General features: G+C 34.8%; 1 protein-coding gene across 4 annotated transcripts in view; it reads left to right on the top strand.

Moving 5' to 3' along the window:
* The window catches only part of LRBA (LPS responsive beige-like anchor protein), a 417,031-nt gene that overhangs the window by 115,718 nt on the left and 287,111 nt on the right, over nucleotides 1–14,202 (top strand). For 3 of the 4 annotated variants that reach the window (XM_064510803.1, XM_064510805.1, XM_064510802.1), the window contains exons 32-34: nucleotides 3,213–3,291; nucleotides 3,621–3,754; nucleotides 6,026–6,087. In XM_064510803.1, coding sequence (XP_064366873.1) covers nucleotides 3,213–3,291; nucleotides 3,621–3,754; nucleotides 6,026–6,087 — 275 coding nt within the window. The remainder of the gene's footprint in view (nucleotides 1–3,212; nucleotides 3,292–3,620; nucleotides 3,755–6,025; nucleotides 6,088–14,202) is intronic. The other variant, XM_064510804.1, reaches the window with a different exon arrangement.

The raw sequence follows: 14,202 nt of genomic DNA, 5'->3' as shown, positions 1-14,202 counted from the left end.
ATATTGAAAAGTTGATTTTAACTTAAAACTTTAGTGTTTTTACATTTATATCTAGTCTCTTTGTTATGCACAATGTATTTTAATTTCTAGAAGAAAAAGTCACATCGTTATCTGTGTTGTCACTAATGTCCTTTCCCCTCACCGTTTTTACTAGTGCTGCTATTGTGTTTAAAAAAAATGAAAAAAAAAAAAGTTATGATTACCCAGGACTAACCACATATCCTTTTATTAGCCTCACAGTGGGTTTTGTGCCCCTTCATTATCCTAACAGATGTCTCCCCTGATTTTTTTTTCCCTAATTTTTCCATCAAATGTTTTACCTATGGCCTAAAAATTACATTGAATTATTTTCTTCTCATTTAATCTTAAAATGCCTACCACTGTGCTGCACTGTGGAAGCCTTACTTTTTACTGATGAAATGATTCTTGATTCTACTATGCATTTGATATGGTGGGTTTTTAGTTGCATGTATTTTTGACCTTCTAACATACCCAATAACTGGTAGATTACCTGTCACAGATCTTATATGTAGTAAAAAGCATGCATGCGTTTGTATAACAAGATTTTCTGCATGTTCATTCTACATGTTGAGGGGGCTTTCTTTAATTTGGAGGCTTTGGATGCAATTTCAGTGTTCTATTCTGTTGAGCTATCCACATCAGTATGTGCAGATTTTATCACGTGGGCGATGTATGCATTCGTGGGCCTGTGGACTTAAGAATATTTTCAAATTAGCTAGAGGAACTTGTTTAATAAAAATATGAATGCTGGGCTTTAGGTAGAAAGCTGAGAATTCTAGTGAAATTATTTAAATATAGAAGTTATTATGAAAATGGATTGATCATTTTAAAGGCTTAATCCAACAGGCAGTGGGAAGAGATATTATGCATATTTAGGGGTGAATGCATGTTTGTCAAAAAAATGAATGTCAGTAGCCATCAAGTATCCTACAAAAAACTTGAGTCTTTGAAACCTCCAAATCATGTAACTCATTGTTTCCAGTGGGCTTTGTTTTGTTTCTCTATAAACGAGATTCTGTTCTAATTTTCAACAAAGCATTTGACTGCTTTTCATTTGGAAATACCAAAAATGCTTTTAGGTGGTTTGACTATGAAACTAGATCTTAAAGAAATGGAGTTATATCTATGAATACTTGCTGTCAGAAGAAAAGCAATTTAAAAGTTAATATTCAGACTATTTACAGAATCTAGCTATCACCCTAGGAATTTTCAGAAATGTATCTTTAATTTGCCTTCATTATGTAAGACTAAATTATTTAAGAAAGAATACACAGAAGATGCAGATTCTTCCTTGCTCTGAGATAATGCTTTGTTCCTCATTTTCTTGCCACTTGTTTTGTATTGTCCATCCATATTTCTTTCTGACCTTAATATCTTTTTTGTGTTATCCCATGCAGAAGTCAAAATAAGAGCTTCACAGTAGATTTATGGAAAGCATAAATGAATTGTTTGCACAAAAACATCTCTATCCAATGAGGGGGAAAAAAAAGGCAAAACTTCTCACCATTTTGACTGCATTGGTTTAAATCATTAATTTCAGAAAGGTGCTTCTTCTGTCTTTGAAATAAGATTTGAGAAAAATATATTTTCCCATATTCAAAAAATATATTGTTTTGGCAAACTCTGTGTACTATTCAGAGTAGAAGTTTGAAACTCTGTGTACTGTTTAGAGTAGAAGTTTGAAATTTGGCAGGAGAAATAACCTTAGTGTCAGGGATCTGTCCTTTACCATCTTTTTACAAATCTATCCCACTTCAGTCAAGTAGAAAGCCTTTGAAAAGTTGCAGTTGACACATTTTGGTAGACACTTTCAAGGTCTTTGCAGCTTATTTCCACAAAGGTTGCATTTCAGTGAACTCACTCCAAAGTCTGGGATGGTCAGGAATTTTTCCTATATTTGTAGTTCTGGGGAAGGTCTTTGCTAAGGTGGGTATGAGAACCGAGATGATTAAATCCTTTTCTTTCCTGCCTTTTTTATGCCCCCCCCCCCTTTTTTTTTTCTTTCTCAAGCAGCATGGGAATCTGAGACTGGCGAGGTGAGAGGAAAGAGTAGGACAGGGCCTTAGACTGGGAAGAGATAGGATTGCAGATGGCCCCGAAGCAATCATGCTCTTGGGAAATGCACAGAAATCTGTCTGCTAAGATTCATTCCCTTCTATAGTTTGGAATGCAATATAAGATTTGTGAGTTTCACCATTCTTACCCTGGCAGCAAATATCTGTGAAATCTCTGGCTGTCTTGCCTACTCACTCCTCATCATTGCTAATACCAACTCCTACTGCAGTAGGAGGTTGTATTTCCCTTTGTATACTTAATAGCAGAGTTTACTATTTACATATTTACAGATTCCCACCCTGTTGATGAGAGCAACATAGTGTCAATTTGACATAACACAATTACATTTCTGTATGTTTTTGTAAGCCTGGGATACATAAGTGACCCAGTCTTCCCTATCAACCTTTGAATAATTGATGTGGCCAAGTTAATAACTCGTAAGTGAGGTTATACCACTGCCATCATGTTAATGATGCTGACAGTGCAATGGAGAATATGATCATAGCTGTCTTTGTCAGAGTCCCTGTGTGGCAAAAATGTAAACCAGGCTGTTGAAAGATACTCACTGGTTATGCATACTGCATCATTTTGATACTGATGTGTTTTAATTTGGGGTTTTCTGTTTAAGCTACTTAAAATTGGATGAGTACTTCTAGTAACCAAAAAAGATGTTTTAAAATGTTCCCTTGACTTTACATTAGTATTAAAGTACAGGAGTATCAAGTAAGAAAGGTATTATGTTTCAGTATGGCACACCTGTGTGTACTTAGTGTTTAAGATTGTAAGTGTTAAATTTACTTGGAAAGAATCATAGCCTATAAGGCCAGAAGATATAACTGCAGTTCAATCTGACTTCATTCGCAATGCAGCCTGCAAGGCTTCCTTTAATTATTTTATATTTGTGTTAGAACACAATTAAAACAGGTTGTTGTGGCACACCTGGTAAATATGAAAGTAAATAGGTAGGAGTTTTATGGCTAAAAAAGGTATAAAGAAGTGAAAGGGTTTGCCTAATCTCTCATACAGTTGACAACGACTTCTCAGAAATTGAGCTTGAGGTTCTTTTTCTGGTCCAATTGTCTAACATTTGGCATGTTTTCTTATGTAATGAGTTTGTTTATTACTTTGTCTTGCAGGGAGGGGATCATCTAATTCAAAATTGCCGTCTGTTCCTGCAGTTTCTTCAGTGCCTGAGGATTCTGCTTCAAATATGAGGTAACTTTTTCAGTTGAACATCTGGACAGCTGTGATGCTGTTTACTTTTTTAATGATACAGTTGATATTACAATCCACATTATAATAAAATATTCACTTAAGAATGTTGTTTTGTTTATTATCAATACCTAATAGAGCTGCAATATACTGTATGTTGATTTCTGAGTTGCTGCGTCTTGATCCTTCCACAGAATTTGGGAAAATAACATTGAAGAGGGGTTGATTCCTGACTGTACATCTCAAGCAGCATTGCCAGAAACTATTCTCCCTTCTACAGAATTTCAGCAATGTCCTTCTAATTTTGTTAATCATATGCATCTTTTTGTTAGTATTACAGATAGACTTGAACATGCTTTGGAAAAAGCTGCTCCACTTCTGAGAGAGATTTTTGTGGATTTTGCTCCCTTTCTTTCTCGGACTCTTTTGGGCAGTCATGGGCAGGAGTTGCTGATAGAAGGTACAAGTAAGTTTCCATTAAAAAATTTTTTTTGGTTTTGTTTTACCTTGGAGACTCAATGTCTATTTTTAATGCTGCCTTCAACCTAGAAGCTTTCTTCTTGCTTCTCCGTCTCAGTGCTGTCCACTGGATTTCACTGTCTCCTGTTCCTTCTGCCTTACTTCTCTGCTGGGATCATTGCCATTGCCTCCTCATCTTTGCCGTTCTTCTGTCTGCCTGTGCTACCTCTTTGCTTCCCTCTCTCCTGATAGTTTCCACCATCTCATTATGTGGGGCCAACTGCTGTTGCCTTTTCCTTAGTTTTCCAACTCCTCCAGGGAATTATCTCATAGAAACTGATGTATGAAATATACCATGTGAAATTCGAAAAGAAAACTTTGACAGTATTTTCTCAGTGACAGGATCAACACTGACACAAAGTTTAGTATAGTGAAGTAAGTACACAGACTGTGTATTTTGACTGTGATATTTTAACAGTGGGTTCCTTGGGAAGTGTGTCAGCAGGGGCATATGAATCTGCTTCTGTCTTGCTGGTTTCCATTTGGAGTGCAGTAAGGCAGGTAAGAGAAATCCTTCTCAATACCTTCAGAATGTATTCTCTGGTACTCCTGAGAAGATGAAGATTCAAGTGCACAACAATGATCATGCTCTTCCTGGTGTTGGCTTAAGATGACTGAGATGTAGTTTTCTTCTTTCTACTGATGTGGTTTTTTTTTTTTTTAATTTTCTGTTAAGGCTTAGGTATGTAATGCAGACATTAGTGGCCTCAGTTTTAAAAGCTGTGCTTGTTGGAATAGTGTGAATTTAGCAGTGAATGCCAGTTTTACAGATTTTTCTTAATTTTGGTTATCATATAAACCACTGATTTTTAGAGTGAAAATTGCAGGTGTCATCTAGTTATAACAGTGAATTGAGTTAGGCCCTGACCCTGTTGCAACTTCCAGTATCCCCATGTGCGAAGCTCATGTTTGCTTGACATAAGGTGGCCATTGGCACACGAACAATATCTGTACTAATAGATGTAGTTGCTTCATGGGGAATGAATGTTTTTTAAGATTTTTGAAATCACTTGTTCCATGGATTAGAATAGGCACCCTGTATGTAGCGCTGAATGTATGGTCAGTGTTGTCAGAAACGTGAAGTATCAGACCCTAAGTCAACATACTGATGACTGTTGATGAAAGACTTCACTAAGCTCCACTGAAATTAAAATTATTTATTGTAGGAATATAACTTGCTTGCCCCTCTTTGTGCTTTAATGGAAAGAAAAATTGACACAATTAATGTCTTCTGTAAGACTGAAAAGGATGGTATTCTACTTTTGATTATACATGTGGGCATCACTTTACCTGATAAACATTTTAATGGAAACTACCTTGTGAACAAATTTGTTTCATTCGTTTAAAAAAATAACAGAAAAGAGATTTTTCTGAAAGCTTTATTTGCCAGGGAAGTAAGTATTCTATTTAGTTACATATTTCTTGTCTAAAAATAATGAAAAGATAATCTGGTTTCAAAGTACATTGAGTATGATATAGGTTATGTACAGAGATGAGTATTTCACAAATTGGATGACAAAATACAGGAAAATAATTGGCAGTATTTGGACTGTTACTAATTTTTCAGCCTAACAAAGAGATTAGATATTTTATAGAGAAACCCAAAACAAAATGCAAATTACAAATAATAATAATAGTCAAATTAGTTTATAAACAATTGAGAATATGTAATGGGTTACTGCTTGCACTTCTGCTAAGGTTTAGTGCAGGGTTAAGGGTCAAAGTACTAATAAGAGTGTTTGGGATGTCTGCTGCCATGAAACAAAATGGAAACTTGATTGATAGCTGGGGGCTGAAAGGAGAACGTGCAGTGGAGAAAGCAAAGGTCATAAAGCCATTTCCCTTCTCTGCATATATAATGACCCAATCTTTCAAGAAATAACAAAATGTAGATATAGTGGATTAATATAACATATGTTAACCACACTTTTCAGCATTCTGAAACGCAAACATTTATGAAACTGTGAATAATGGAGGTGATGTTTTACTGCTAGCTGCATCTTTAGATGCAAGGTATTGAATTTATGATCTTCTTCTCACATGCTTTTATTTTGTGCTGATAAAGTACAAAATTGAACTGTAAATGGTATGAAAGTTTCTTCTTTCCTTGATTGTCAAGATGTTGCAGATAAAATCTATTGCGGTTTAAAATATTTTGTGTTAACAATTGATAACATATAAGTATGCACTTAGGTATAATACTTTTTTCCTTTTGTAGGTCTTGTGTGCATGAAATCCAGTAGTTCAGTTGTGGAGTTGGTGATGCTTCTTTGCTCTCAGGTGAGGTTTAAGCAACCAGTATTATCTGAAATTGCTGTCATTGGGCAAAATAGAAATTACAGTTAAAATGCACTGCTTTAAGATTATGTGTAATGATTATGTAAAAAGATTATATGCAAGGACTTTTTTTTTTTTTTAAGTGGTTTTTTTTAATAGTAGTTTTGACTACTCAGTAAGAGAGAGAGAAGACAGCGAGGGTTTTATGTTACCTTACTGTATAGCATTTACATAACCTTGATCTTGATGTGCTTAAGTAATTCTATGCTGTCATTTTTGTAAGAGAAAATAAGATCAATAAAATATTAAGGTTATGGAAACAGATTGATTTCTGCACCTTGGCATGCTGAATCCTCTGGGATGAGGGGAATTTTTTCTTTCGTGTAGAGGTTATAAAATGAGTGATAAATACTTTTGAAACCCTGTCATTCTTAATTGATTTGACAAGTACTAAGAATTTGAGAAAAACGTAAGCAAGCAACCCTGGTTGTCAGCAGTGTGGGGCTTTCTACATTCCTAAATGCAAAGCGATTTTAAATATTTAAAAACCTAAGAACTGCCCATCCCTGTGGTTAGAGAAGAGCCAGAACTGAAGGAACTTTCTTAAAATTGTAGTGAAAGAATTGCATCCACAGTATCAAGTGTTTTGGTTTTCTTGTTTTCTCTTGTATAATTAAATAGAAGAATGTTTTTATTGAGCCTTTCTTTTGGTGCCTTAAAAATGATACTTTTCTGGTAGTAAATTCCCCTACTTAAAACTTTAAAATAGCCTTTTTTAATGGGAATGGTATTGGTCTAGAGGTCAAGGGTTCTGACCCATTTCAAAACCTTTGACCTTCATTTACAGCCCTTATGGTTTGCTTGCCTGACGAATAAGGATAATGCAAAATTAATGTTTCTTCACATCGATTTATTCATTTTAGTGCCTATATTGCCAAATTTATTTAGACTGTGCTGATAGACATTTCATGAATACAAATGAAAGAATCATAGAAGGTGTGAAAAATCGATAGTCTGCATTGTCAATAAAGTGCAATAAGAACAATTACTTCTGGAGATTACACCTAATGGATTTTACAATGAACTAGTGAAGAGTAGTTATGTTTTCCAGTGAGCTTATTATTCATGAATGTATTCAGAACTCTGCTCATCTAGTTCTCCATCTTTCTCAGAAAATATATATTCACCCTGAGAGGAACTTAATGTTTCCCAGGGAACTTTTGGAATTTAGAGGTGGTTAATTTGCATATTCTGAGACTGTAAGTGGACGTTATTTATGGCTTCTAGAATATGAATTTAACACTGATTTAAACTTAAAAATATCTTGCTACCAAGAAATCCATATAAAATTGTTAATATTCATTCATTAATGTGTTAGAGTAACACCGATTTAAGTACTAAGTATGTGTCTAACAGCTTGGTATTACCATATTTAAAATTAGTTTCATGTATCCTCACTGCTTGTTTCAATAGTTAGTGGTTGGCTTGTTCTTTTCTGGTAGGGAAATCTAATCTTTTTTTAAGATCACATTGTGCTCTGTACTGTACATCACATGTGTGGTTGTGGGAAGTGGAAAGGATAAGGAATAAATGACGTGCTCTAATGCATCTATTTGTCATATGTGTCATAGTGCCACTTAATGCTAGTCTAATCAAATAGTGATTGCTTAGCAGTCCTAGTTACAAAAACTGAGGTTGTTCTTTATAAAGTACTAGAAATAAACCAATAAAGTCATGAAGACCACAGAATCTTTTTAAAGTTACACAGCAGCTGTAGTTTTTGGCAGAATATGAAAAATGATGTGAGAAATGAATCTAAAATTAGCTCCAGATGTATACAGATTGTTCTGGGGTGATAATTACATTTTTCACTTTGAATTTTCCTAATTCAAAGAGGTCAGCATGGCAATCACAGAAGTGATTTATTTTGTTAAGAAGTGAACTGTCTTTTGCTACATGAAAGCTTGAGAGATATGAAATTGAATTTCAAGCCGACATTTTACAGATACTGGGAGGAGATGGGGTTGAGCTTGATTGATTTTGTTGTTGTTGTTGTGGGGGGGGGGGGAGGTTTGCCCAAGATAGGGTAGGAAGTGAAGTGATATCCTTTTGCTAAAATTTTAATTAATTTTTAAGAGGAGATGGAGAGGATGGAGTGCCAAAGATCAAAAGATCAGGTCAAAAACTAGTTTTTAATCACATAAATAATGTGGCATAGTTATAAAGTAAGTATCTGCAAATTTGATTTAAAACATCACAAATTTTTCAGCCATCTTTTTACAAAATTAAAAGACTGCTGTGATTAATATCTTCAGTGTTTTTTATGCTAACCTTTTTCTGAAAATTTGTTTTAAATATTGCATGGTGTTGTAAGCACTTAGCTCTTTTTCGAAAAGATATGGATTTGGATTTGTGATGAGAACTTTTTTTTCTTTCTCAGAAGTGCAAAATGTAATACCAATATCTCACATATCAATGTTTTTTCTCTAAAATAAGAAAACTATTTCTCAGGTGAAGAATAAGCAAAGAATATCTTTCTATGAAACTGACATCTGGGTTAATATTTTTTCTTCCCTTTTATTTTTTCTTTTAAAGTTATTCGGGCATATGGAAAATTCCATTGGTTTTGTGTTTTAGTTTTGTATTTATATTTTAATACATTGCTTAATGTTTTACACAAGGTAAAAAGAGAAACAAGTAGTTAGAAAAAGCTTTTTTTCTGTATCTAAGTCAAAAACCATCGTGTTTTGATAGACATGCTACATTTTGAGACGTGTGTGTCTGTGTGTATACTTATGTTTATATAAATCTATCAAAACATAAAGAAATCCTTCATTTAATATTACCGCAAAGTGTTCCTGCTTATTTGACATTAATATCATTTTTGAAAGAATCGACGTTGCATTCAAGGCCACTTTATAAAAGCGTTGTGTTGCTCATCCTAATTCAGTCTGACACACATTCCAATAACACTACCTCCCTTCTAGGGTTTAAAACTAAATTTATGGCTGAGCATTGTGAAGTGCATCATTTAAAAATGGTTTCAACCCAAAACATCTAATAAATAAATAATGTGTATGGCTACTCAGTAGCAGACTTTCCAGACTAGAAATCATTCCATCGGATACTCAACAGTCCACTATCGGAGAAGGCTGTCAGATAAATCTTATAGTAGCTGCATTCATGTCCTGTAAATCACATGTTATTGTCTGAGCCTTCTGCCAGGTCATCTATTCTTTTCCCATTTATCAGAAACGCATACAGTACACTGAACCTGGAAGCACCATCTAGTCTGGCCTGGCATCCTGTCAGGGTAATTAAACCAGCCAAAAGAGTGAAGTCCTGTGTCTAATATCCCTTTTAAATGAGTGACGACAGGATATTAAAGATGCACATACTATTGTGAGACAAGATTTCTGCATGCTGAAACTATGATATCATCCCTGAATGTAGCATTTTCATCTAAAGTAACTCTCATTCTATGCCTAAAACTCCAAGGAGCATGTATGAGTCTGTGCATGTTTATACATAAAGTAAATACGCTGTTGTGCATCCTCTGATTTGTCAGATATTTCTTTGAAATATTTTAATGAAGTAGGAAAAACTGTCCTCTTCCGTATCTCTTAAGTTTTTAAAAACATTTATCCATTGTCCACATAAATGAACCACGTGTCCTGTTATTGTATCTCCAAGGTGAAAAGAGTACAGAAATAAGTGAAATAGTTCCATATTTTTCTGATGCTTTTGAATGTTCAGTGTTTGCAGCACTTGAAAAATTCTGTATCCTTCTCTCTCTAGTAAATCAACTGAATTGTCACTGGGATATGCATAAAAGAACTAATTAGGTTCTCCTTGTCAAATTCATCTTTGACTTAAGAGCTTTTTTCTACTACATCTAAATTTTGCAGACCATAAAATAAACTTATGCTAACTGACTGAAATACTGTACAGCTTTTGTATAATTTTCTAAAATTGGTGGAAAGCCCCCCAACCTTTATAAAGTCCTGTAATTAAAAATTAATGAATACTGTAGCAACTTTTGTCTCACGCACACACACTTGCGTGCATGCACACACACACACACTCACAGTGATGTGTAAACGTCCACAGGCTCTCTGGTTTCTCCTTCCTTTGCCCCTTTTCCTTTCAAGGGTATAAGGACACGTCCCTGGTAGGTGATGGGACTGATAAAACAAAGACCAATGTTTTAATAAATATTAATATGATATATTGCAGTACAACTACATAGCAGTAGCTATTAGATTTATATTGGACCTTAATAAAGTGTATCTTTCATGAGGAGAAGGAAGAAGAAAGCATAAACCCTGCTCCCCCCAGAATTTTTTGGGTGCAAGTGAGAGTGTTTGCTTGTATGGCCCAGTGGAATATGGTTACAGCTGAATGTATCATGTGTCGTGCTCATAGTTTTGGGCATTATTTTTGGAGAAGAATACATGACCTAAAGCAGAACATGTGTGTCTATCTAAAAAATACAGTAGAAGATGGTAAAAGAGGCTGATCAGTAGCGTTAGAGCAGAACAAATTGTATTGTGAAAGCTGGTCTGTCTCTAAACTTGTAGGTGTTCAATCCTCTTCTCTTTTTGTTTAACTCAACTCACCAAACCAGTTGTCACTGTCTTAATGGTGAGATGTTTGCAAAAGTTAAGAAAGGTTTTCCTTTAATGTTATCTTTTATATGCTACTAAATCATCATTTCCTTCACCAACAGATTCTGCTGCTCATGAAGAAGCCATATGCATCTTCAGCATGAACAGTGTCTTAGCCAAAACATCTCTCTTACTCTGACAAGGAGGCTTTATTAAAACAATACCAACATGTGTCATGCAATCATGCACCCGTGAACAACAATATGATAGTATATTTCCCTCAAGAATGACAAATGTCATGGTAGCTAAGATGTTGCTTAACAGCCCACTTTTTGCCTCACTCCCCCAGGAGTTAAACATCTGTAAGAGTCTCTTGACTCGTCTGTGTGTCCTACGCTCAAAAGCAAGCTTTATATCAGTAAACCACATTTGTTACCTGTATTCATATTCTGTTAATCTCAGAGTGTTCTAAGATGTGGTAAGTGTTCAAATTACTTGGAGGTTTTAGCTGATGCAGAAGATGGCTGTTTTTCAGTTTGTTACTTGCAGAGAGAACACATTATACTGATGCTCTCTGATTTGCACTGGCTCCTCATTTACTTTAAAATGCAATTTGATGTGATGGATAACTATAGCCATCACTCTGAAGTTTTAATTGAATTGGATCTAGGTTATCTAAAGAGCTATGCCACTATGATACCATGGCAGCTGAGATCACCGAAAGCACTGAAACTCTAGCAGTATCCTGGTTTAGATATGAAGAGAATAGATGCAGTTTGGTATGTTTTATATATGCCTCACCTCTTACATTATGACATTTTAAATCAAGAAAATATTTTTCCGTGTAATTATTTTGTGTTCTAGTAGCTGAAAATGAATTTAAAAGGGATCTTTTAGATCCATGATCTAATAACTTCATATGTTTTGATACAGAAGTCAAATTTTGTGGTTTTTTTTTTAACTGCCAAATGTCTTTATACCATTTTCAGTGTGTGTTCTAATTTCTTTTTAAGGCCATTTAGAATCTATAGCAGTTAATTCTGTTCTTTGAACCAGTATGGCTGTATCTTTCCATTTTGTTCTCTATAGCTTACTGGATAGCATAATTCTGGTTAGAAAGAAATACTGTATTTTCACATTTCAGAATACCTACATGTGTCAGGAATTGGAAGCTTTATCATTTATAGAGTGTGAATTTCTGCTGGTAGGATTTTTACTGTATGTAGCTGTTTTGGAATAAAAAGGAACTTCAGTAATATATTGCTCCCATGATAAAATGGATAAAAAACATAACTTTATTAGGCAAATGAAAGAGTTTTAGACCTTAACAAAACCAGAAGAAAAGGACTTCCTGAAGTCTAACTAAATTGGTAAGTTGAGGGGAAGATGTTGGATAAATCGTGCTTATAGGTTTTTGCTTTCTATTTCTAACTTGCTTTGCAGTGTTAAGATGTATTCCAAGTTTCCAGTTCAGGATAAAGATACTCTATTGAGATGCGCAGAAAAATACTTCATGCATGATTGCGCCAAAGAGTTCATATTAATTGGCTTGTGCTATTTTGAGAATGATTTGAGGAGTATCTTCCAACCTAGCTTTCTGTAGAGATGGCCTGGCTGTGGAAGGAAGTAGAGCATTTAGGGTCATCTTATTCTGCTACAGATTTTTTAGATTCTGAAGCCACCTCAGGCCTATTTCATACCAAGTGGAGCTAGGCATATTAATAATAGAGAGCAAGTGGTAACATTTGAAAATTTGAGATTGCCAAACATGTTATTAAATGCTACGTGGACAGTAGTAGGAATGTTCCTACTGCTATTTTATGACAAATATCACATGGCCAGTGTAATTGCTGTACAAATTGGAAGATTCTTATCCCATTCTTTAGGATACTATTGGATGGAAAGTAGTCAGAAAATGTTTGCTGAGCTGTACGTTAGAACTGTATCAAGATATTTTCAGTGAAGTGATTTTACATTATAAACTATTCCTCTTCAAAAACTGTTGTTGCTATTGTTTTTTCCCTTGTAATATGTATTTTCATCTACAATGATTTAGTTCTGCAGGATAGAGACTGGTCAAAGCGAGGGAGGGCGGAAGACTGATCCCAGAATAGCCAATGGCTGTGTTATCAAAGTGCTGTCCTGGGGTAGAGGAGACTTAAGTTTCAATTAATGTTCCAGGTAATATTTATTATCAGTAAGGATAATAATCTGCCAGAGGAAACAGTTGAACAGATCCTTTCAGAGTAGCTAGTAGTCCAAAGGCTTAAGGGCATTCACCTAGCATGCGGAAGACTCCAGCTTTGGAAGAAAGTAAGCTCCTTCAGTCTGTAAAAGCAACATTGTGATTCATCTGTGTATTCCTCAGCTGCAGTCTCCTTGTTTGGATATGATGTATGAAGACTTCAGTTCTTTTCTGTAGCATCGCAGGGAGGAATGCACAAATGTGCATTCTCCTGCATTGGAAGGCACTTGATATTAATGCAGTGAACTGCTTGAGCAGTGATCCAGTAAGATTTCCTCTGGAGAAACTGAAAGGCTTGGGATGTGCAGGAGGGCAGCAGCTGTGGAATCCAGTCTCCTTAAACACAGTCATTTGTTTGCAAGTTTAGACACTATTCTGTCAATAAGTGTCCTTCTAACAAAATAAAGTTAAAATATCAAATCTAACTCTCTAGAACCTTTGGATTCTCCATGACACTTTATATATCTGTTTTTTACACATCGTTTAGCTTCTTTCCTTCCTTAGTGGGAGGTTTCATAAAATGGTTCTGGACAAATTTCCTCCACCTCCGAGGATCTCATTTTGAGCACTGAAAATATCTATTGACAACTTTCATGCTCTGGTATAAGTCACTGGTTAGAGTACTTGGAATAATTATGAATAGATAACTTATACTGAGGGTATGTTGCTACTCACTTCATTGAACTATGTTATACCTTATAAGTGTGTGAAACTGGAGATCAGTTTGGTAGATAACTGTCTGAAATGTGGTTCTGATAAGATTGAAATATAAGGAAACAGCTTGAAAAACCTTTTTTCTGAACTGGGATATGACAAAATTACATTTGAAATTAGTGTGCTGTGTGTGTATATATATATAAATATATATATATAAATAAATATATATGTGTATATATATATATAAAAAATAATCTTTTTTGTGTCTTAGGCAGTATCAAGTAGACTTTATGCCTTCAGAACTAGACTACAGAAATACATTCTGTGTGAAACTCCAGGATAGTGTAAAATTGTCTGTTACTTGGAAGTTCACTCCTACTTTGATTTTCTGTTGCTTTCTAAATTGTTTCAAACATTATCTATAATAACCTGTGATATTTAACCTGTTGCGTTCTGTGGAATTGTTTGGAGATCTGCTCTAATATGTTTATATAGGAGTTTCTTGCAAGGAAATTTTCATAATCACTAAGTTTCACATTTCTTCTCAGATCCATTTTTAGTTTGTTAGAGCTAAGATATGTTTGAACTGTCATTTATCTTAGGTGCAAT

The sequence above is a fragment of the Dromaius novaehollandiae genome, chromosome 4, assembly GCF_036370855.1.
Source record: "Dromaius novaehollandiae isolate bDroNov1 chromosome 4, bDroNov1.hap1, whole genome shotgun sequence".
Taxonomy (NCBI): domain Eukaryota; kingdom Metazoa; phylum Chordata; class Aves; order Casuariiformes; family Dromaiidae; genus Dromaius; species Dromaius novaehollandiae.
Note: the sequence above shows the minus strand (reverse complement) of the source record. Positions and strands in the feature narration are given on the sequence as shown.